The 20197-nt window shown below is 49.0% G+C and overlaps 1 protein-coding gene across 5 annotated transcripts; it reads left to right on the top strand.

Annotated features, from left to right (window-relative positions):
- Positions 1-91: 91 nt before the first annotated feature.
- Positions 92-19257, top strand: LCK (LCK proto-oncogene, Src family tyrosine kinase). 5 transcript variants are annotated; one of them, XM_037010728.2, is made up of 14 exons: positions 1780-1895; positions 5911-6051; positions 11163-11272; positions 11875-11956; positions 12140-12230; positions 12467-12565; positions 12703-12806; positions 12940-13089; positions 13387-13539; positions 13695-13874; positions 15802-15878; positions 15958-16111; positions 16196-16327; positions 18615-19257. In XM_037010728.2, the coding sequence occupies exons 3-14, from the start codon at positions 11168-11170 to the stop codon at positions 18815-18817; spliced, it is 1530 nt and encodes a 509-aa protein (XP_036866623.1). In that variant the 5' UTR covers positions 1780-1895; positions 5911-6051; positions 11163-11167; the 3' UTR covers positions 18818-19257. The 5 variants fall into 5 exon arrangements, with proteins under 5 accessions (XP_036866622.1, XP_036866621.1, XP_036866626.1 ...); XM_037010729.2 differs by lacking the exon at positions 5911-6051 and adding an exon at positions 2077-2166 and having other exon boundaries at positions 1782-1895; XM_037010727.2 differs by lacking the exons at positions 1780-1895; positions 5911-6051 and adding an exon at positions 92-220.
- The last annotated feature ends 940 nt before the right edge of the window (positions 19258-20197 follow it).

Below are 20197 nucleotides of genomic sequence, written 5' to 3' on the forward strand. Positions count from 1 at the left end.
TCCCACCAAGGTCTCTGCAGTCATTTATTCAGGACCAAGGTCACCATGTGTCATCTGTTTCGGGGAGCAGGGATTCCACTGCAGGAGAGAGGGCCTGGGCTGGCACTGGAGAGGAACTGATGGATCCCCATCGCCCCCACAGCTCCAGATCTCTATCTCATCAGGATCAGACCTGAGAAAGAACTTAAAATCCTAAATCACTGTCCATGGAAGGTGACAGGTAAATGGGCAGCAGAGGGCAGGATCTGAACGGGTTCAAAGCCAGCTCCACCATTCACATCTATCAGACCTTGAGGAGGTCCCTTAACCCTTGAATGTTTTCTTCTCAAATAGAAATGCTAATTCTCACTCCCCAAGTAGTTGCATATGTCTTAAGTGAGATAATACCCAGTAAAGCACTCAAAATGTTAACTATTTATTGTTCATCATTACTATCACCACTAGTGGAATTACTGTTGTGCCCAGGCCCAGAGAGGACTGTGAAGAGTTCAGGTTTACAGCAAGGGGTGCTGGCCCCTGCAGCCAGGACTCTGGGCTCTGAGTCACTCTGTAGGTTTTTACTTTGTATCTCTCAGCCTTTGTTTCTGTGTTACCCTGTTTGACTTTCCAACTCAGGCTTCCTCTCCTCCCCCCACCCATTTCCTGTCTCCCCCTTTCCTCCGCAGCTGAGGTGCATACAACATCAGCTTCCACCTCAGAAACCCCAACAATGCTCTGTGGGCTCCCCTCCCCCAACCTGCTTGCTCAGTGTAGGCCCAGGCTGTGGTGATGTATTTATGCTTTCCTCCTGAGGGGCAAGGCCCAGCTCTTGGGCCCAGTAAAAGCCACCTGGAGTTCCTCATAACACTGGTGACCTGGAACTCAGCCTTTGAAGGGTGCCACCCTCAGCCTGGCCCCAGGGGAAGGGGCGATTCTTGGTCTGCCTGCTGCTAGTGACAAGGTTCCTACCTCCTGCCTGTAACACCAAGTCCTGCCAGTCAACTGCCTGCACCTGCGGGCCTGGGCGGGAGTGTTTGTTCTGACTTCCATCTGTTGCAGGAGATAGTTCTGGGACCTGCACCTCTAACAGAGGCTATGGTCTTGCCTCTATGTGAGTTAGAAGTGTTGCCCTACTTTCCAACAATGGTTAGTGGGTGTTGTTCAGCCCTCTGCTCACACAGAGGCTGTTACTCTGCCCTTCTGAAGACACGGGGGTGTCCTGCCTGCTTCTTGAAAAAGCTTGTTGTCTAGCATTCTATTTGTAAGAAGGGTGCTAACCTACATTCTGACTATAAAAAGTTGTTGTCCTGTGCCCTAAGATGACATGACTATTGTTTTGTGCTCACTACAGCAGCTGAGTTAGCCTGACATCTGACTGTAACAAGGGTGTTCTGCTCTCCAAATATTTAACAGGGATAGTGTCTTCTCCTCTGACTCTGAAGAGATGTTACCTTTGCTCTTAGACTGTAGCATGAGGGTCACTCAGCTCTCAGACCATGACAGAAGTGCTACTTGCCTTTCACTGAACATGAATGTGTGGCAGCTCCTTGCTGGTTGGGAAATATAAAGGCTGTCCTTGACTCTCTTGTCCAGGTGCACCTGGCGGCAGGAGGGAAGCTCCATCCTTTCTTCACCTCCAAGTGCCATCCTGACCAGGAGCTGTATAGATTCCTAGGGGCTGAGGGGCAGGGGGCTATGGCAGCAGGAAGCTTGGGGTGCTAGAGGCTTGTGGTTGGGCTGCTGGGGCCCGGTTGGCTGCGGGGCCCTCAGGAGGAGGCAGGAAGTCAGGGTGGGACGTGGGTGCACGGAGACAGGCGGTGGCTACGACGGTGAGGGGAGCTGAAACCGTGTCTGGGCAGCCCGGCTAGGCCAGGAGGACCATGTGAATGGGGCCAGAGGGCTCCTGGGCTGGGCAGGTAAGGAGTACTGGGAACAGGGGTCTAGGGGCTGTAGTGGGGCCTGACAGCAGAGGGCTGCAGTTGGGTATGAGGCCAGACTCCCTGGCTATGCAGCAGCCCTTCAGACTAGGGCACAGGAAAATCTTGCTGGGGGTCAGGTGGGACATGCAGTCATCTGGATGACCTCTTTCCTGCATAGCTGTTGGCTCTTGCCATTGCCACACTGTCTGCCATCAGGTCCCACCTCACTGCGAGCACTTTCGTGGAGATCTGGCACATGGACTATCAGGTATTAAAAAGGCCTTCAGCAGTCCCCAAGTCCAGTCCCTCATCCCATGGTGAATGAGTCTCCTGAGGCCCAGGGAGAGCAAGGCACTCCCTCCCCACCGCGGCTCAGCAAGGCAGTGGCGCGGCCGCACTCTGGGAAAGGGCGATGTCTAGGCTGCGACTGCTCCATGGTGCAGGTTGAGTCAGGGACCTGGTTGCCCAGGCAGACCCCGGTGACAAGAATCTCCTGAGAGAGAGAGGAGTGACCCAGAGCATCCGGATGGACACGTGAGAAAAGATTTGAGCCTCAGTGACCAGACTGGCTTGAAAGAGGGAGGAGTCTTCTGATAGGGGCAGATGGACATGTGAGGGCACATTTGTCATCTGGGATGGGGCCTCCAGGGCGGAAGTATCTGACCTGACCGGACATTGGGAAATCAAAACGGAAAGAATGAGGAGAGAAGGCGAGAGGAAGGGCTATTTTTGTCATGGACAGGGGTGCAGTCAGCCCTGGGAGAGGGCCATCTAAACGTCCATCTGGAAAGCTGCCATTCCTGCCCCTGCCAAGTGCCACAGGATGCCCTCCCCACCTCTCCTTTCTGCCCCCCACCCCCGTCAGCCACACACAAATGGCATGTATAGGGCCAGTTGGTCCTGCTGATCCCTGCCTCAGACCCCAGGAAGGTAGAGGCCCAGGAGGGCAGTCAGCCACCTGCGCACCCATTTACTTTCTAATCTTGGGCCTTCAGTTTTTGGGGGGAGTCCCCACCTGAGCCAGACTTTCCAGGTTTCCCCTGCCCCATCCTCTGTCATTGGAGTTTTTCTTGACGCACAATTTCCACCTAGTCAGCAAGTCCCAGCCTTTCTCCTGTCCCCAGCTCGAAGGCCTGCAGCCTGTGTGGGGGCTGGTGTCTCTCCCTGTGCTCATCTGTACCCTGGACAGGCAGGAGCTGGGCCCCCCATCCAGCCTGAGCTGATAGATAATTCAGGGTCCCTCGCCCTCAGGGCTCAGGAATAGAGGTTCTTCTCAAAGGGAAAAAGGGCCAGATGATGGGCAAGAGAATGAGCTGAGGGCTCAGAGGAGAGAAGGCTCCCCTTAGGTAACCTGGAGGCTTCCTGGAAGAGTCAAGGTAGTCATGAGAAAGACAAAGACCCATTCTGGAGGGCATCTGAAAAACATGAAGCCTCTGCCTGGGTTCTGTTTCTTGGGTACCAGACCTGAGCAGCCCAACACAGGAGCACCACTGGGTATAGTGTGGTGCAAAGAACATGTGTTTCAGAGTTAGGGGACCCAAGAACAATTCCGGTTCTACCATTTCCTTGAACAAGTGGTTTCACCTCTCCAAAGTCCAGTTTACTTATCCAGTTTGCATTTAAATGCAAAAAAGAGGCGTTCATTTAAAGAGGCAATAATAAGCCCCTCCTTTACAGACTGCTGTGGGGAATCAAAGAGAAAATAGTAACTATGATGTGCCCTGGAGGATACCTGATATATAGTTGGTGCTTAACAGAAATTAGGCACTCCCTCCTCCTGAAAATGGTGCACCAAAGTGGGGACTGTCCACACCCAGAATTACTCCCACTCAGCACCTTGGCAGGCCAGTGAACCTCCCAGCCCCTCACACTTGCGGTATGGCTTCACAAATGAGCTGGTTTCCTGCGTGTAGTGGGTGTGAGAATTCTAGCCTGGGCCACAGTGTCTACCTTAGAAGAGAGTCCCACATACAACTTCACACACACACACACACACACACACACACACACACACACACACACACACACCACAGTCTCCCTGTCCCAGATACCATACATGTCACCATTAGAAAATATACACATGCATCTATGTGCAGAGGCAGAGGCAGGCACTCCACATACAACACTGGATCCTACAAATCCAAACACATGTGCACAAGTTGACAGGCTTCAAGGCCAAGCTCAGTTCAGTGAAAGCAATGCTGAGGGGAACTGGGTGTGTGAGTGGGATGGGAACAGGCAGGACCAAGTACCATTCAGGGACATAGCCTCTAACAACCAACTTCAATGCTGGTTTTAAAATATCTGGAGCTGCATTCCCAACGTTTGTCCTAAAGAGTACTAGTTCCATGGGGTCCTGGCAAGGAAAAGATTCTGGGGTCAAATCAGCATGGCCTCAGTTACGGACCGTCCCATATAGACTTCACAGTCAATGTTAGCTTGTTCAGCCTCTGAAAGTACCTGTGGAGAGGGAGAATGACTGTTTTGTCAGACCCAGTGTTTCCCAAACTTCCTTGATTGCAGAACCGTTTTTCCTGTATCACCTATTCCATGTCTACAACTCGAGACAAGGAGAGGAATGCAATGGCAGGCTGTGCAGTTGATCTGCCTGAAATGATCCTGTACCTTGGCCAAGTTTTTGCACTGGTGGTAGTTTTGCTGTTTTTTGTTTTTCAATTACAAAATTAGCACATGGCCTTTTTTAAAAATGCAAATATTACAGAGGCATCTAAAGAGACACAGCCCCCTCCAATCTCACTTCTGGGATGTGCTCACTGTGAACAATTTGGTGTGGGTCCTTCCAGATTTCCCTGCATATGGCTGCTAAAAAGCGTAGCGGGTAAAAGCCTGGTCTCTGGAGGCAAGTAGACCTCAACTTGCCACTCTACCACTTATTTGTTTGCTATGAGGCCTCAGACAAATCACTTTACCCTGTTGGTGCCTCAGTTTTTGCATCTGTAAAATGGAGATAATAATAGCACTTACTTCATAGGATTATTATGAGAATTACATAAAATCATGCAAATAAAGGCTTAGTGCAGAACCTGGCTTAAAAGAATCCCCTATATATACATATTTAAATGCAAAAGACTTATACTCAGGATTTTCTTCTGCTAACTCGCTTGCCATATTATATCCAGGATATCTTTCCATGTCAATACATGGAGATCTATGGTTTTAGCTAAACATTAACTTGGCTAATGGTGGTGATTTTGAGATGCGACTTCCTGGCAAGTATTGCTGTTTCGTGTTGCCAGTGTTGTCGGGAGTTACAGACATTGCCAGTCAGCAAGCTTAAGACAGGCCTATAGCCTCCTGTGCAAATGAAGTAACCAACAGAGGAGCACCCTACTTTGTCACAAAGAGCACGGTCAAGAGGATGGGAATCTGTCTATCTGTTCACCTCTATGTCCCCAGTGCTAGATCAGCATCTGGCACATAAGAGGTACCCATTACATTTTTGTTGATAGGCTGGCCAGTTAAGAAAATTGTGCCTCCTCTAACTCACTGAAGCCCAAGCCCAAAGTTCTGTCTTGAAGTGCATGCAGCACTTTCCCAAAAAATGGCCTGCCCACCACTGGCGTGGGTGAGTGATTTTAGGGGGTAAGGAATGCACATTTGGAAATGTAAATTTATGTATTATAGAATGCGTTTCTTTTAATGTGTACTGATTTCTGTTTATGGCTCATGATGCTGGTTTTCCATTTAGGATAGTGAAGTTTCCATTCTAGGTAAATATATCAAAGGTGAAAATGTGGTCTGCAGAAGAGTCAAATTCGCACAGGAAAATGAAAATGATTTACAACTTTATCAATTATCGGTCTGGAAAATGTTTAAGATTGGTGTAATGAAATGCCCGTGCTAGCCTAAAATCACAACTATTTTCATTTATTTAGTCCTAACTATGTACCAAGCCGTGTTAAGTATTTTATTATATGGGTTCATCTATATCTCACATATAATGCTCATAACAGCCCTACACGCTGGTCCTATTTTTATTCCCATTTTGCAGATCAAGAAATGGAGGGAGGCTTAGAGAGGTTTAGTAACTTGTCAGTAAGTGACTGGGGACTGAACTTGACTCACTATGGCATGGATGGGGTGAGCTGCGGACTCCCAGAAATCTGAATAAAGCAGCATGGCTTGCCAGACTGTGAGTAAGGCTCCATCCTGATAAAACTCCCAAATGCACACAGAGGTACAAAAGGGTGGAGACTCATTAAGAAGCATTACCAGGTTCATGCAAGTTACTAGTTGGAGGATCTCTACCAAAAATATCAGTTTTAGAATAATTGCTCCATAGCCCTTATTTATGGCAATAATTAACTAGCAGAATCAGTTATGTACTCAAGCTACTCCCAGTTTGTGATAAATCCATCTTGTTTGCATATAAGAGAAGGCTTATCTTTCTGTTCTCTGTTTTGTGAACTCCTTGAACTCACAGTCTTCCTTCAAAAGTATATCATATTAAATAGGAAGGAATTCAGGTCACATCCCTGTTTTACCCACTAGAAATTATTTACCATGCCTGCCAACCCTGAGTCTAGGGTGTGCTGACAGTTCTGTGCAGGCATCCACAGCTCAGGCTCTTCACTGAACGTACACAAATACGCAATTTTGCCAATTATCAAACCTTGGCCAAAGAAAAAGGCCAAGAAAATGTTTTAAATTATTCCTGACAGATTTTGCCACAAGGTGGCCCAGAGTACCACAATACTCTACAAAAGAACCTGCCTACTCTTTTTTAAATTGAAGTTCAATTGATACACAATATTACACTGGTTTCAAGTATTCAACGTAGTGATTTGACAGGTAAAGCCTGCCTGCTCTTGACTTAAGGCATTAGCCTAAGAAACCCCGGCAAAAAAGCTGGCACACATTTTGGAAAGAATGTTTAATAAATGAATAGGTTTAGGGGAGGAAAATGAAAAGTGTTACCTTTTTTTTAAAATATTTTTTTTAAAGGGACAAAACATATTTAAGGCAGGTGAGATAATGTCTATGGAGTTAATAAAAGTAAACAAGTTGGCAAGAATCAGAACTCCTTATGATATGATTCTTAAACAATCCTGGGATCAGAAAATCTAGTCCAGGAGCTTAATGTAGCCTGGGGCTTATGATCAATTCTACATAGTGGGAACAGGGCCACTCTGTGTGCGGGACACTGTGCTGAGAGCAAGGAGGGCTGGGGACTAAAATCTAGCCCTTACTCCACTCTCCGAGTTTGAAACCCTAAGGAGGGGTGGCCCTTTATAATGGGCACAAAGTGTTCTGTAGACCCCAGGCAGCCTTGAGTTTGACCAAGAACATTACAGACCCTAGTTAGAGGAGGTCTAGAATCTACAGAATTCCTGCAATTGATCATGAGTTCCTGAGTTGGGAAAAGAGAATGTCCTGTTCTATTCACCACAGAATCTACCCTCTTACTGGTTCTGAGAGCCCCAGGGATTCTCTGGATCTGTTTCTCCTTCTCCTTCTCCTTCTCCTTCTCCTTCTTCTATCTTTCTTTCTTGCTGACAATGAGAAATTTATATTAAGCTTTAATTTTGATTTTCTTTTTACTAATGACCTCATTTATTAACCTGGTTAGATTATTTCGGCTACCCAACAATCTTTGTCAAACTAAGACCAGAAGGATGGGCCCACATTTTATATAAATAGATATATGATTTTATGACCTCACAGTTACATAAGGACAGGCACAACTGTGCACATCCCATTCTATTACACATCCATTTGCACACACTGATTCGTATAAATCCAGACAATGCACACATAAACACAAAGCTCATCAAGTCATACCTCTCCATACGCGTGGACTTGCTTTCCCCAGTCAGGTAAATGTACATTCAGAAATGTGCATTTTTGATAAAGGGATTGTCTTGGAGAGAAGGCCTTTGTTAACAGTGCAATGATCAAATTTTTGATGGAGATGGACCTCTGTCAGACCTGCCTCCGTGCCCCATATTCATGACCTCCCAGAATTCCCCACCCCCTTTAGACTTCCCAGGGAGTGAAGAGTAGGGGAGAACTCTTCCTTCCCAAGGATTCTTTGCCTTCCCCCTGACGTACTTCTCCTCCCCACCCCATACCCATGCCATGGATCTCATAATTTTGAAGTTTTTACCTCGTTTAGGTACTAATTTTCTTGTTTTCTAGTTCCTATTTTAATCAGAGACTTTAAGTATGCATTGAAGAAATAATAATACGATGTGTCAAACTAAGAAATAAATCACAGTACTATGTCCCTTCAGATTTTTGAAATAGTAAAATAACCTGCAGGCCTCCAACATCACCTGGGGCCTTCCGGGAGCATGCAGCTCCCATAGCTAGGAGCCGCTCACCAAAATAATTCTGGCTTCACCAAAATGGGTTCTTATGATTGCTGCTAGGCTTCTACACTACAAAGCTCACACTTCCATAGAGGGCAGGATCTGCTATCTGCAGCTGGAAGGAGAGCTCCAAACAAGCTACAGAGGACACATCAGAGGTCAGATACCTGGAGAGTCACAGAATTCCTTTTAGCTTTATTTTTTTATTACAATTTTTTTATTAAGGTATTAATTATTGATATACATTCTTATGAAGGTTTCACATGAAAAACAATGTGATTACTACATTCACCCATATTATCGAGCCCCCACCTCCCCCCATATCCCACTGGAGTCACTCTATCAGTGTGGTAAGATCTTTTGGTTTACTTTAACACAGCTTGACTTTTTCTCACTCCTGGCCCCAGTCTTTGGGATATCAGGTCCCCTCTGGTAGGCCCAGGTTCAGTTCAGGAGATAGGTCCTGCCTGCAGGCTCTCCTGGACCCCAGCCCAAGACTTTGTGGCTCCTTTTCCCTCTCCACATGACTCCAACCTGGACCAGGTACCAACTTCCAGGCCTGTGATCTCCAGCCTGATGCTATCTGTCCATTCCACTGGCTTCTCCTCACTACTGTTCTCCAGTTCATCCCCTTTTCACAGTCCCAAACCTTTTCTTCTTCCTCTTACCCTTTTCTGAAGCCTCCAAGAATGTCAAGCCCGGAAGGATCTTACCAACCTCAGTCCACACTCTATCTGGCATTCTCTCTACAATATAACCATCCTGTGGTTTTCCAAAGCCTGTTTGAATATCACAAACAACAGGATGCTCACAACCTAACTAGCAAGCTTAGCTCATCGTAGGCTGATTCCAGGTTGTTATCAATCCTTTTCTGGAGGCTTTGGTTGCTAATCCGTTTTTAGATATAATAAAATTAGCAATCAAAAAGCCATTTACAGCCAAAGATGGGTGGACTCTAGCCAGTAGGATTTCTCAGTTGTCTCCCCTACCCCTTCCAGGACTTCTCACAGACAGTGGGGGCAAGAGTGAATATGTGCCCCACTCATGTGCTGGGATGATGCTCATCTGTGATTTCTTATATCTGTAAGAGGTTACGAGTATCTCAGTTTAAGAAACATGAGCTTAAAGCAAAGGATTATTTACCAGTCCCATTTTCCCACCCTCCAAAGCAGCAGTTTTGTAGGGCAGAATAGGTACTTGTGGAAGTCTTTCTAAGCTCTAAACTAAGCTAACATTTATGTAAGCTTATGAGGAAGGGGTGATGACCCCATTTGATAGAAAAGGAAAAGTGAGAGAAGGAAGAATAATTTCAACAAAGTCACAGAGTGTCAGGATCGGGATTTGAATTTAGGTCTCTCTGACTCCAGGGCCTATCCTTGAAATCTTTTTTTTATTTTTTTCAGATTGAGGTATAATTGACATACATACATACCCTTAAGTCTTGTTAACCAAAAAACCTCTACTGCTCCCCGCTTCCCCTTGGTCCCAGCATGGATAAGCAACTCTAGCTTTGTTCTGCCCCAAATAGATTGTGTGAGTTTAAGCGGGCCTCTCTGGGCCTTCATTTGCTCATCGAAAATCAGAGGTTAGTCTTGGGGGTTCCTAAGCCCTTTACAATTGGGAGAATCTGTGCATTAACCTTCCTCATACCAGTCAACATTTATTAAGAACAACTAGTTCTGGGTGCTGGAGCATTCAGGCAAAGAAAACACAGCTTCTGTTCGTGATGAATCCCCTGACATCGAGGGGTAGGACAGACATAAATCAGTCTAATAATGGCCCTCAGTGCCTATGGTGATGGTTATGGTCTGAGCAGAATGTTGTAGGAGCAAAGAGCATTGGGAAGGCTTCACAGAGTAGGTGATACTTGAACTTAGCCTTGAAGGTTGGGTTAGAGCTTAGTAGACAGACAAAAGAGAGCTCTCCAAGGCAGGGAAACCACATGTGCAAAGGCACTGGCATAAGAAAATAGTGTGGTAGTGTGGGGTGTTTAGGAAAGGCAAGAATAGTTCACAAATAAAGCTGTGTGAGTGTGTGGGTGAGAGCACTTGTGTGTGTGTGTGTGTGCGTGTATAGCAGAATAGACTAGGAGGAGGACTTGATCTTGATATTAAAGGGTCTTGGATGTGCAGTAAGTTAAACTTTAGTGCTAGGGAAAGGGGTGCCACATCAGACTGAGGTACCCATTCTGCTTTAGGCAGAATAGCTCCACTTTTACCTGCTTTATCTATGCTGTTCTGCTTGATTTCATCAGACAAAAAGTTTCCACTGCTAAAGCAAGCAAACAAATAAGATTATGGCCAAGTAGGTGACTGAGGGGTTTTCTGCTGGGGAGAAGCAGAAAGGACCCTCTAAAGAAGAGTTTGTGCGGCTAAGCCTTTAAGGTTCAGAAGCCTAGAGTTCAGTAGCTGGACAAAAGAGAGCACCTGTGGGGCCAATCAGAGGCCTGATGGCTGACATTAGGGAGCACAAATCTCTTATTCCGCTTCCTTGGCTGGAGAGGGAAATTGTAATTAGAAGATGGGATGCACACACCTCTCTGGGAGGGGAAGATCAAAATTTAGGCCTCCTTGGGGCTTGGGGAAGTTTGTGTGATCTCTAACAGGTAGTCCCCCATGGGGGGCAAAGGGGGAGGGCAGGAAGTGGGCAACTAGACTAACAAAGGTGTCTGTAGCGGTTTGCCCATCCCAGGTGGGAGGGCGGGGCCTAGGGCTCAGCCTGGGCCTGTGTGACTACTTGTGGCTTGGGGGCTCAGAGGAGCTTGGTTAGGAGCTAGGACCCCATTTCAGCTTTTCTGAGGCTGGTGAATGGGGGCTGGGAGCCTTACAATCTCAGGTACTTCTGGAAATTCCCAGGGCAAGGCCCTAGGATGTCTGGTGTTGGGGAAGTAGATCTTGCCGGGGCCCCTTCAGCTCCCTCTCCTTTCACTCAGGGACCATGGGCTGTAGCTGCAGCTCAAACCCTGAAGATGACTGGATGGAAAACATCGATGTATGTGAGAACTGCCATTACCCCATAGTCCCGCTGGATAGCAAGGCCATGGTAAGAGGCGAGACAGGGGGCTTGCTGTGGGAGTTGGGTGGAGTGCACAACCCAGAAGAAATGGACCACGCATATAGGTCCTTGAAATAATAGAGGGACCCTCTCCTCTGGAATACAGAAAGGAAAAGAGAACCAAGAGGGGAAAGAACTCTCCTAAGGACACACAGCAAGTAGTTGGCAAATTTTGAGATAAGATCCAGCCAGGCTGGAGAAGTGGAGAGCAAAATGGTGGGGAGGGTAAAGGAAAAGAAGGGATGTGAACTCAACAGTCCAGGCAGGTTTATTGCTAAAACTGAGAGGCACCTCTCTGTTCTGGTGGGCAGAGCAAAGAAGGCGTTTTTTACAGGCTAAGAGGCTTTTTATGGCTGGGTTTTTTGGCGGGCTTTTGAGGGGACAGGTCAGGGAAAAGGTGGGCTTGTGGCTTGCTGACGTGTCCTCCGGAGAATGCTTGTAGCCTCAGTAAACTGAAACCTAGGTCTCTGAGATGGCAAGTGGGCTTATTCAAAACGGCAGTACTCGTGTCTGGGCTCTATCAAGGGGAGACAGGGTCTGACCATAGTCAGACCTGCTCTCTGATGCCACTCTCACTCCCCACCACACAGCTGCCCATCCGGAATGGCTCTGAGGTTCGAGATCCACTGGTCACTTATGAGGGCTCCAATCCCCCAGCCTCCCCACTGCAAGGTAACCTCAACCAGCAGGGCCTGGAAGACAAGGCCTGTGGATCCTTCCTGGTTGGCCTCCACCTCCTTCTCATCTACCCTCTGTTCTGTGCTGCTGCTCTTAGCCTGCTGCCCTGTACCTCTTGAACCCCATGCTCTCAGCCTATTCCAGGCTGGTTCCCCCTGACACCTCCTGTTTTTACAGACAACCTGGTTATTGCCTTGCATAGCTATGAGCCCTCTCACGATGGAGACCTGGGCTTCGAGAAGGGTGAACAGCTCCGCATCCTGGAACAGTGAGTGCCCCCTCCACACCACCCATCCTTATCCTAGGGGAATGTGTGAGGGAGTGGGACCCCGGTGCCCAGCCCTCCAGCCCCTGACTGGCTTGCAATGGGTGCCCCTGAAATAAAATGGGAGGCTCCAGAATGCTGAGCGGGAGGGTGGAGCGGCATGGCCTAACTGGGGGCTCTGAGGATTTCCAGCCAAGTCCACAGCTCAGCAGACCACGCTGACTGCCGCTGTCACACAGGATCGGCGAGTGGTGGAAGGCACAGTCCCTGACCACTGGTCAGGAAGGTTTCATCCCTTTCAACTTCGTCGCGAAAGCCAACAGCCTGGAGCCTGAACCGTGAGTGGGACTCGTCGTGGGGTTGAGTGGGAGCAGATCTAAGGATCCCGGAGCGGAGGAGGGATGCTCTTGGGGTGGTAGTGAATGCTTGGGGGTGATGGAGGAAGAACGAACTGACAGACGACTTCCTTGCGCAGCTGGTTCTTCAAGAACCTCAGCCGCAGGGACGCTGAGCGGCAGCTCCTGGCGCCCGGGAACACGCACGGCTCCTTCCTGATCCGGGAGAGCGAGAGCACGGCGGGTGAGTGGGGGGCGGGGCGGGTGAGTGGGGGCGGGGCGGGGCGGGGCGGGGGCCGGGCGGCCGGAGAGCCCCGGGCTTGGCGCCGAACAGCACTCCTTTCCCTCGTTAGTGTTTCACACGCTCTTTCACTCAGGTTCATTTTCCCTGTCGGTCCGGGACTTCGACCAGAACCAGGGAGAGGTGGTGAAACATTACAAGATCCGTAACCTGGACAAAGGCGGCTTCTACATCTCCCCGCGCATCACTTTTCCCGGCCTGCACGAGCTGGTCCGCCATTACACCAGTGAGCCCCTGGGGGCCCCTCGGACGTGCGCCCGAGGCTCCTGCACCTATGCCCTATCAGCCTGCCCCCCACCCCAAGTACCTCTCAGGGAGACCACCACCCATCTCTCAGTATGCTTCTTCATTCCCCAAGTAGATGAGGTGCAGTACCCCTACAACCTCAGGTGTCGGGTGACAGCCCCACACCTCCCCTGCCAGTCCATTTCCCCTGTACTGGGACTTGGCGAGGTGGGGACTGGGTGGGGGCACCAGAGTCCTGCCGTACTGACAGCCCTGCTCACCTTCCTGGCCCTCACAGATGCTCCGGATGGGTTGTGCACGCGGTTGAGTCGCCCCTGCCAGACGCAGAAGCCCCAGAAGCCATGGTGGGAGGACGAGTGGGAGGTTCCCAGGGAGACGCTGAAGCTGGTGGAGCGGCTGGGGGCCGGCCAGTTCGGGGAGGTGTGGATGGGTGAGTGAGGTCCCCCAGGACCGCGGGGAAGGGGATGGGGAAGGGGAAGCGCCCTCTGAGGTCGTGGGAGTCCCACGACAGTGGCCTGTTTCAGGGCAGCTGCCTGGCGGTGGGTGCGGTGGCACGGAGTGATGATTCCATCCTCCCTGCCCCAGGGTACTACAACGGGCACACGAAGGTGGCAGTGAAGAGCCTGAAACAGGGCAGCATGTCCCCCGACGCCTTCCTGGCAGAGGCCAACCTCATGAAGCAGCTGCAACACCAGCGGCTGGTCCGGCTGTACGCGGTGGTCACCCAGGAGCCCATCTACATCATCACGGAATACATGGAGAACGGTGGGCGCCGCCGCCATGCGCAGCCGCTCGGGGACGCCGCCCCCCTCTGCCGCTGACTGCTGGAGGGTGGAGGAGATCCGCCTTCTTGTCAAGCTCAGCGCTGAGGGGTTCTAGAGGAGCTTTCCAGTGCCCCTAAAGACTCACCTCCACGGAGGAGAAGAGGGGGTTGTCATCCGGGAGCTCAGCCTAGGGTGGCAGGCTCTGGAAGAGCTTTCTCCTGCTATCTTCCCTGACCTGCTGTAGTGTTTGCCTTCTCAAAGCCCTACCTTGATCTCAGGACACTTGATCACAGGAGATGAGTGGGTCCCTAGGCCCATTTCTCTCCCTTTTGCCCCTGAGCCTTGGAAGGGCAGATCTGTGCCAAAGCCCTTTTTCAGTTCTGGGCCCCTCTCCTTCCCTTAGTCTGCTGTTGGACAGAGTGGGAGCTCCCGGAAGGTGGACAGCAGTTTCTGAGCCCATCTTTGCCACTGATTTGCTGTGTGATACAGGCCAAGTTCTTGTCCCACCTCTGGTGCTCAGTTTCCCTAAGTATAACAGCAGAAATCTAAACAGGCTCACCCAGAAATAACAGAGTAGCCACCAAGGGTTCTATGATCTGTCTGAGTGGGTTAGAATCCAGGTTTCATGTTTGTGTGGATTCGGGCTAATTACCTCACTTCTCTTTGCTATGGTTTCTTTATCAGTAAAATATGGTGATAATAAAGCAACAGTAACTTTCTCACAGGGCCTTTGTGAGGTTAAAAATGTTACTGTATGTAGAGCAGTCAGAACAATGCCTGCCATGTTCTCACTGTTCAGTGTGTTGTTACCTGGCTGTGACTCTGTGGGAGATCTGTCCCTCTTTCAGGAAAGGGAAAAAAGGTATTAATTGGCTAATGGATTCTGGAAATAGCAGATAGGTTTTTTCTTGTGGCCAACTTCAGTTGGTAGTTGGCTTGGAGTTCTGTGATGGGGAGGATTCTGAAGCTCACTGAGAGTGAGTGCTCCTGGGATTGGTTAGCAGCAACTGCCATGGACACATGGCAGAATGGCAGTTTGTGTCCACATATTTGTTGCATCTGGTTGAAGCCTTTATCTTTGGTGACTAATTCTTCAGTCATAGTGGAGATACTCAGGATGCTGCCCTCTTCACACGATTTTAATCTCTTGAGAAAGGCCAATGATCACTAGCTACACTCCAGCAACTGGTCTTCTGGTCACCCTCTGCTATCAGAGAGGTGGCCCCTCAGGCCTCCAGGGACCTGTTTCCATACTCCATGTTATACATTCAACAAACATTTATTGCTGCTTACTTTGAGGGGACACTGGGAACATGGATGGACAAAACAAGTTTTCTGTTATCAGTGAAACTTCATTTTAGTTATGGGAACTAGGAAAACTGGAGTTTGTGCCATAGGAAAGTTTCAGCATGCTGTGGGGAATACAGATGATGATGTAATTTATTATGCCTAGTAGGATCTGAAGAGGCTTCCTAGAGGAATAATCTATAGCTGGGCCATGAAAGAAAAGTAGAATTTTTGTCAGGTGGAGATGGAATAAAGAGACTTTTGGTAAGAAACCAGTGGTCTACGTGAAAAATCTTAAAACTGTCTAGGGTGGGTTGAATTAAAGAGGCGGGAGTAGGCCAAGAGCAGAAACTGCAAATGTGGACTATGCAGGCCTTTGGATGCCTGGCCGAGGAGTTTGGGCTCTACCCCAGGGTTGATAAGAAGATCACAGGCCCCTTCAAGCCCACTCTACCCTGGTCCCTGGGAGAAGACCTTTGCATATCTGGGCACTCTCACCCCAAACACACACTCCTCCATTCTCACCCCTTACCCTTCCTTTCCACACATCAGACACTGCTTCTAGACCTCCAGTTGGGGGAAGGGCTTGGGAGCTCCCTCCCGGGGCAACCTGGGTCAGCAACTCTTGCTTCTGTCCACAGGGAGCCTGGTGGATTTCCTCAAGACTACCCCAGGCGTCAAGCTGACCATCAACAAACTCTTGGACATGGCAGCCCAAGTAAGGAGGCTGGGGCAGGGCTGGGCATGGGTCACAAGGATATCTGGCCCAGGACTGCTGACCTGTACCTGGCCTGCAGATTGCAGAGGGCATGGCATTCATTGAAGAGCAGAATTATATCCATCGTGACCTGAGGGCTGCTAACATCCTAGTGTCTGACACCCTGAGCTGCAAGATCGCAGACTTTGGCCTAGCACGCCTCATTGAGGACAATGAGTACACAGCCAAGGAGGGTAGGTGTGGGATGTAAGGGAAGCCTGGGGCCTGCAGGGTCTGGCCAAGCAGATCCAGATGACCTCAGTCTGTCTCCCTGCCAGGGGCCAAGTTTCCCATTAAGTGGACGGCACCAGAAGCCATTAACTACGGGATCTTCACCATCAAGTCAGACGTATGGTCTTTTGGGATCCTGCTGACAGAGATTGTCACCCACGGCCGCATCCCTTACCCAGGTCAGGGCCAAGGGCAGGAACTGAAAGGGTTATGGAGAAGGGCTGCAAATCCATGTCTTTCCATTCACTTCTTCCCAGACTCAGAATCTGAAACTTTCTAGCTGCTTCTTCTGCTGCATCTTCTCAGGGGTGAGACTCCAATATCCCCAGTCAGGTGCCACACTTCCCAGGGCTGGCCTCTTTCTCTGTCTCTGGATTTCTCTCTCCCTTCAATAATTCCAGCTCTTTTCTTTAGTTTCGACACAGGCAGCCTGGTGTGGGAGAAGAGGATCAGGCCTAGAAGGCAAGAGGCTTACCTTTCTTACCAGATCTGCCTTATGCTAACTTTTTGCTTGTCTTTGATCAGCTCATTCCTTCATTCCCCATCTGTAGAAGGTGAGGTTAGAACACTACCTGGCCCACACTAAACACCCAAGAGTGTCAGATTTTATTACTAATCATCACTTTAGGCATGTGGCTTTGGGCAGGTAACTTCACTTTTCTGAGCCTTGGTTTCCTGATAGGAAAACAAGACTGTGAGAGAGCTTGACTCCCAGAAGGGGCTCACTAAACACTGACTTTCCTTCTCTCTAAAACTTTCCATTTGAAAGTGGGAAAGACATGTAAACAACTAATTCTCACCCTCTCCCACCCCTCCCTCTATCTCCTGGACAATGTCATTTACCCTTGAATTCAGCCAAGACGGGTGGAATTTTTTTAAAGGAACTGGCTAGGAAATTCTGGGGAGAGGAACTGTAACATAACACAAAGACAGGGTAGGGAGGTCACAGTGCACAGTAGCCAGATCTGCAGACGCTTCCCACATCCTCAGAGCAATGTGCACAGAGCTTTGCTCCTAGGAAGGTAAAGGCACCTTAGAATCAGGTGAGAGCCTGAAGGACCTCCCTGCCCTGGACTTGGCCCATCACAGAGTCCAAGGGCAGTGCTGGGGCTAGAATCACAGGTAGTCATCCTGCCAAGAACCCTTACTGCTCCTCCACTGTGCCCATAGAGGTGAACTCAGAGACAATTTCTCCAGTAGAAGAAAAAAGGCACCGAAAGCCTGATACTAAATGGCAGCTGACATGTGCATCAGGGTCAGGGAGACAATGGGGAGTAACAGGGACCTGGGTGAACTTCTAACTCCTCTAGCAGATGTTGCTATTAAGACACAGGGGCCCTAGAAACAGATCTTTTCTTTTTTTCAAGAGAAGCCAAAACTTGGAGTTTTAGGAAAATTTGTGCATTTCCAAATATTGATGATTGATTCAAATTGTTTAAAAACACTCTAGGGTCTATGGGCTGTATTTAGGCTGGGTGTCACTTACAAGTTTGCACCCTTGACTCCAGCTTCAGGTGTTTCATTTCCTGGCTTATGTCCTCCAATGTCCTGACTTTGAAATGTGAGGGACTCATTGCTGGAGACCTCTCAGTGGCACAGCTTGGGGAAGAGGGGATTCTACTGACCATGGTGCAATCCTAAGCTTTATAGGGGCAAAATCTAAATTTTCCCAGGACCTTGTAAGAGTTTAGTCTTTGGGGACTCCCTGCCACAGTCTTCTCTCAAGAGACCGAAGGAAAAGCCAGAGGCCACATGAGTAATTTAGAAACAGGGAGCTATGTATCTGATGTGACCATGCATTTTTCCAGAAAAGCTCCTCTTAGGGGACACATGCAGGGGCACCAGGACCAGGACAGAGGGAGGGAAGTGGCCCCAAAATTATTTCATCTGGGTCCTGAAGGAGCCTAGTCGCCCTCCCTGCCCCATGTGGAGACTGCTTTGCTGGGGCCCCATGTCAGTCTGACTTTTTAATGCAGCCTCCCTAAGGCCCGGTCCAAAAAGCTGAAGGAACTTAACACTCTCCTAGCTGGGGGCTCCCCTCCTGTCTTGGGCCCTAACCACCCCAGTCTTCCCCACTAAATAATAATCACAGATACTCCCTATGCAACATCTTTCCTCCAGACACTATACTCTCTGCCTTATATGCATGATCTCATTCAGTCCTAATAACAATTTTATGAGGTAGGAGCTACTATTTATTCCATTTTCCGGATGAGGAAACTGGGGCTCAAAGAGGTAAGGTGGCTCACCATGGCCTCACAGCCGACATGTATATGTTTTCTAAGTCATAGCAGACTCTCCAAGTGGCACCACTGAGATTTCGCAGGTGCCCCAGTACAGCTTTACCTCTGATGAGGATTCTTTTGGATTGGTGCTCATCCCATGCCAGTTGTTAACTATTCTGAACTTCACCCCTGTCTGTGGGCTTCCAAAGCCTGGAGCCTTGTTTCTCCCATCAACCTCTAGGGATGACCAATCCTGAGGTGATTCAGAACCTGGAGCGAGGCTACCGCATGGTGCGCCCTGACAACTGTCCAGAAGAACTGTACCACCTCATGATGCTGTGCTGGAAGGAGCGCCCAGAGGACAGGCCCACCTTTGACTACCTGCGCAGCGTGCTGGAGGACTTTTTCACGGCCACAGAGGGCCAGTACCAGCCCCAGCCCTGAGAGGCCCAGCTGGCCAGGGCCTGAAGCCTTCCCTACACCTAGCCAACCTGGCTGGGGCAGCTGCAGCTCTTGTGCCATACCGATGTGGCATATGGACCCTGCACATGAATCCCACCCACCCGTGACCAATACACTTCTTGTGTCTTACACACGGGTTCTGTGGTTGTGTGGGCTTTGCACATGTGTCTTATACACATGTGGCCTGTGCATATCTGTCCTGGACACCTGTCCAAGTTGTCCCTTTCTGGGTCCTCCTGCTTCCCGAGACCACCAGAGAGGAGCAAGGCCTGTGATTGACATCAGCTTCTGCCTGTCCCCTTTTCCTTTTTCCTGGTCATCAAGAAGCTCCGTGAGGGCCAGGACTTCATCTAATACCTCTGTGTGCTCCTCCTTGGTGCCTGGCACACATCAGGAGCTCAATAAATGTCTGTTTATTGACATCTCTGCTCCCCATTCCCATCTATTCCTTTGGAAGGGGACATAGGGTTTCAGAAGATGGAAACTGAGTCCCCTGAATTGGGATGAAAGATGGGATGAGGGGATATCTCAATTTTTTCCAGTCCTACTGATGTTGAGGGCCAAAAGGAGATGCCTACACCTCGCTCTATGGGCTCTTTGGACCCCTTCAAGCCCCCACTCCAAAAGTTGAAGGGCTACCCCTACCCAGAACCTCTTAAGGAATCAGTGTGTCCCAGGACCCTCCCCTTACTATTATATAAGGGCAAAAACATTTTCTACAGCTACTGATTCAAGGGCTGTATTTGGCCTCATCAGTTTTTTAAATTCATCTTCAGGATGTTTTTAAACATTGAATTAATTCACTTATTTAACAAATATTTATTAAACATCTACTGGGCTCATAGGCTATACAGTAGATTAAACAAAGTCGCTGCCCTTGTGGAGCTTACAATGTAGTTAAGGAAGATAGACAATAAACATTACAGAAGAGTATACAATGCAGTATGCTACAAAGTTAAGTGTTAAGGAGAAAACAGAGCAAGGAAAGGGGAATTATGAACGTCATGGTTGGGGGAGATTTACAGTTTTAAGAGACTAGTCATTGAGAAGGTAGCTTTTGAGCAAAGATTTGGAGGTGAGGGAGTGAGCAGTATTACGGGGCAGAAGGAATAGCCTGATGCAGAGGCATGCCTGGTGGGCTCAGAAGTTAACTGGTGATCCTGAGGGAAGGGGATAATCTGTAGGGATTTGTGCAGAGATATGACTTGATCTGACTTAGATTTTAAAAGAATGGCTTGTAGGCTATCTTAAAAAAGACTGAGTAGTCAATTTATAAAACTGAGGAGATTCTGCATAAAACTCAAGATTCCTGCCTTCTCTTGAAAAAAAAAAAAAAGATTTGATTCCATTGGGTTTACCTGT

Source organism: Manis javanica, chromosome 4 (genome assembly GCF_040802235.1).
Source record: "Manis javanica isolate MJ-LG chromosome 4, MJ_LKY, whole genome shotgun sequence".
NCBI lineage: Eukaryota > Metazoa > Chordata > Mammalia > Pholidota > Manidae > Manis > Manis javanica.

Bases quoted from the DNA above. Each gene is read 5' to 3' on its own strand.
- LCK (XM_037010727.2), top strand. From the start codon at position 11,168: ATGGGCTGTAGCTGCAGCTCAAACCCTGAAGATGACTGGATGGAAAAC. The intron at 12,231-12,466 runs GTGAGTGCCCCC...GCTGTCACACAG, and splicing joins CAGCTCCGCATCCTGGAACA to GATCGGCGAGTGGTGGAAGG. The intron at 13,875-15,801 runs GTGGGCGCCGCC...TTCTGTCCACAG, and splicing joins CACGGAATACATGGAGAACG to GGAGCCTGGTGGATTTCCTC.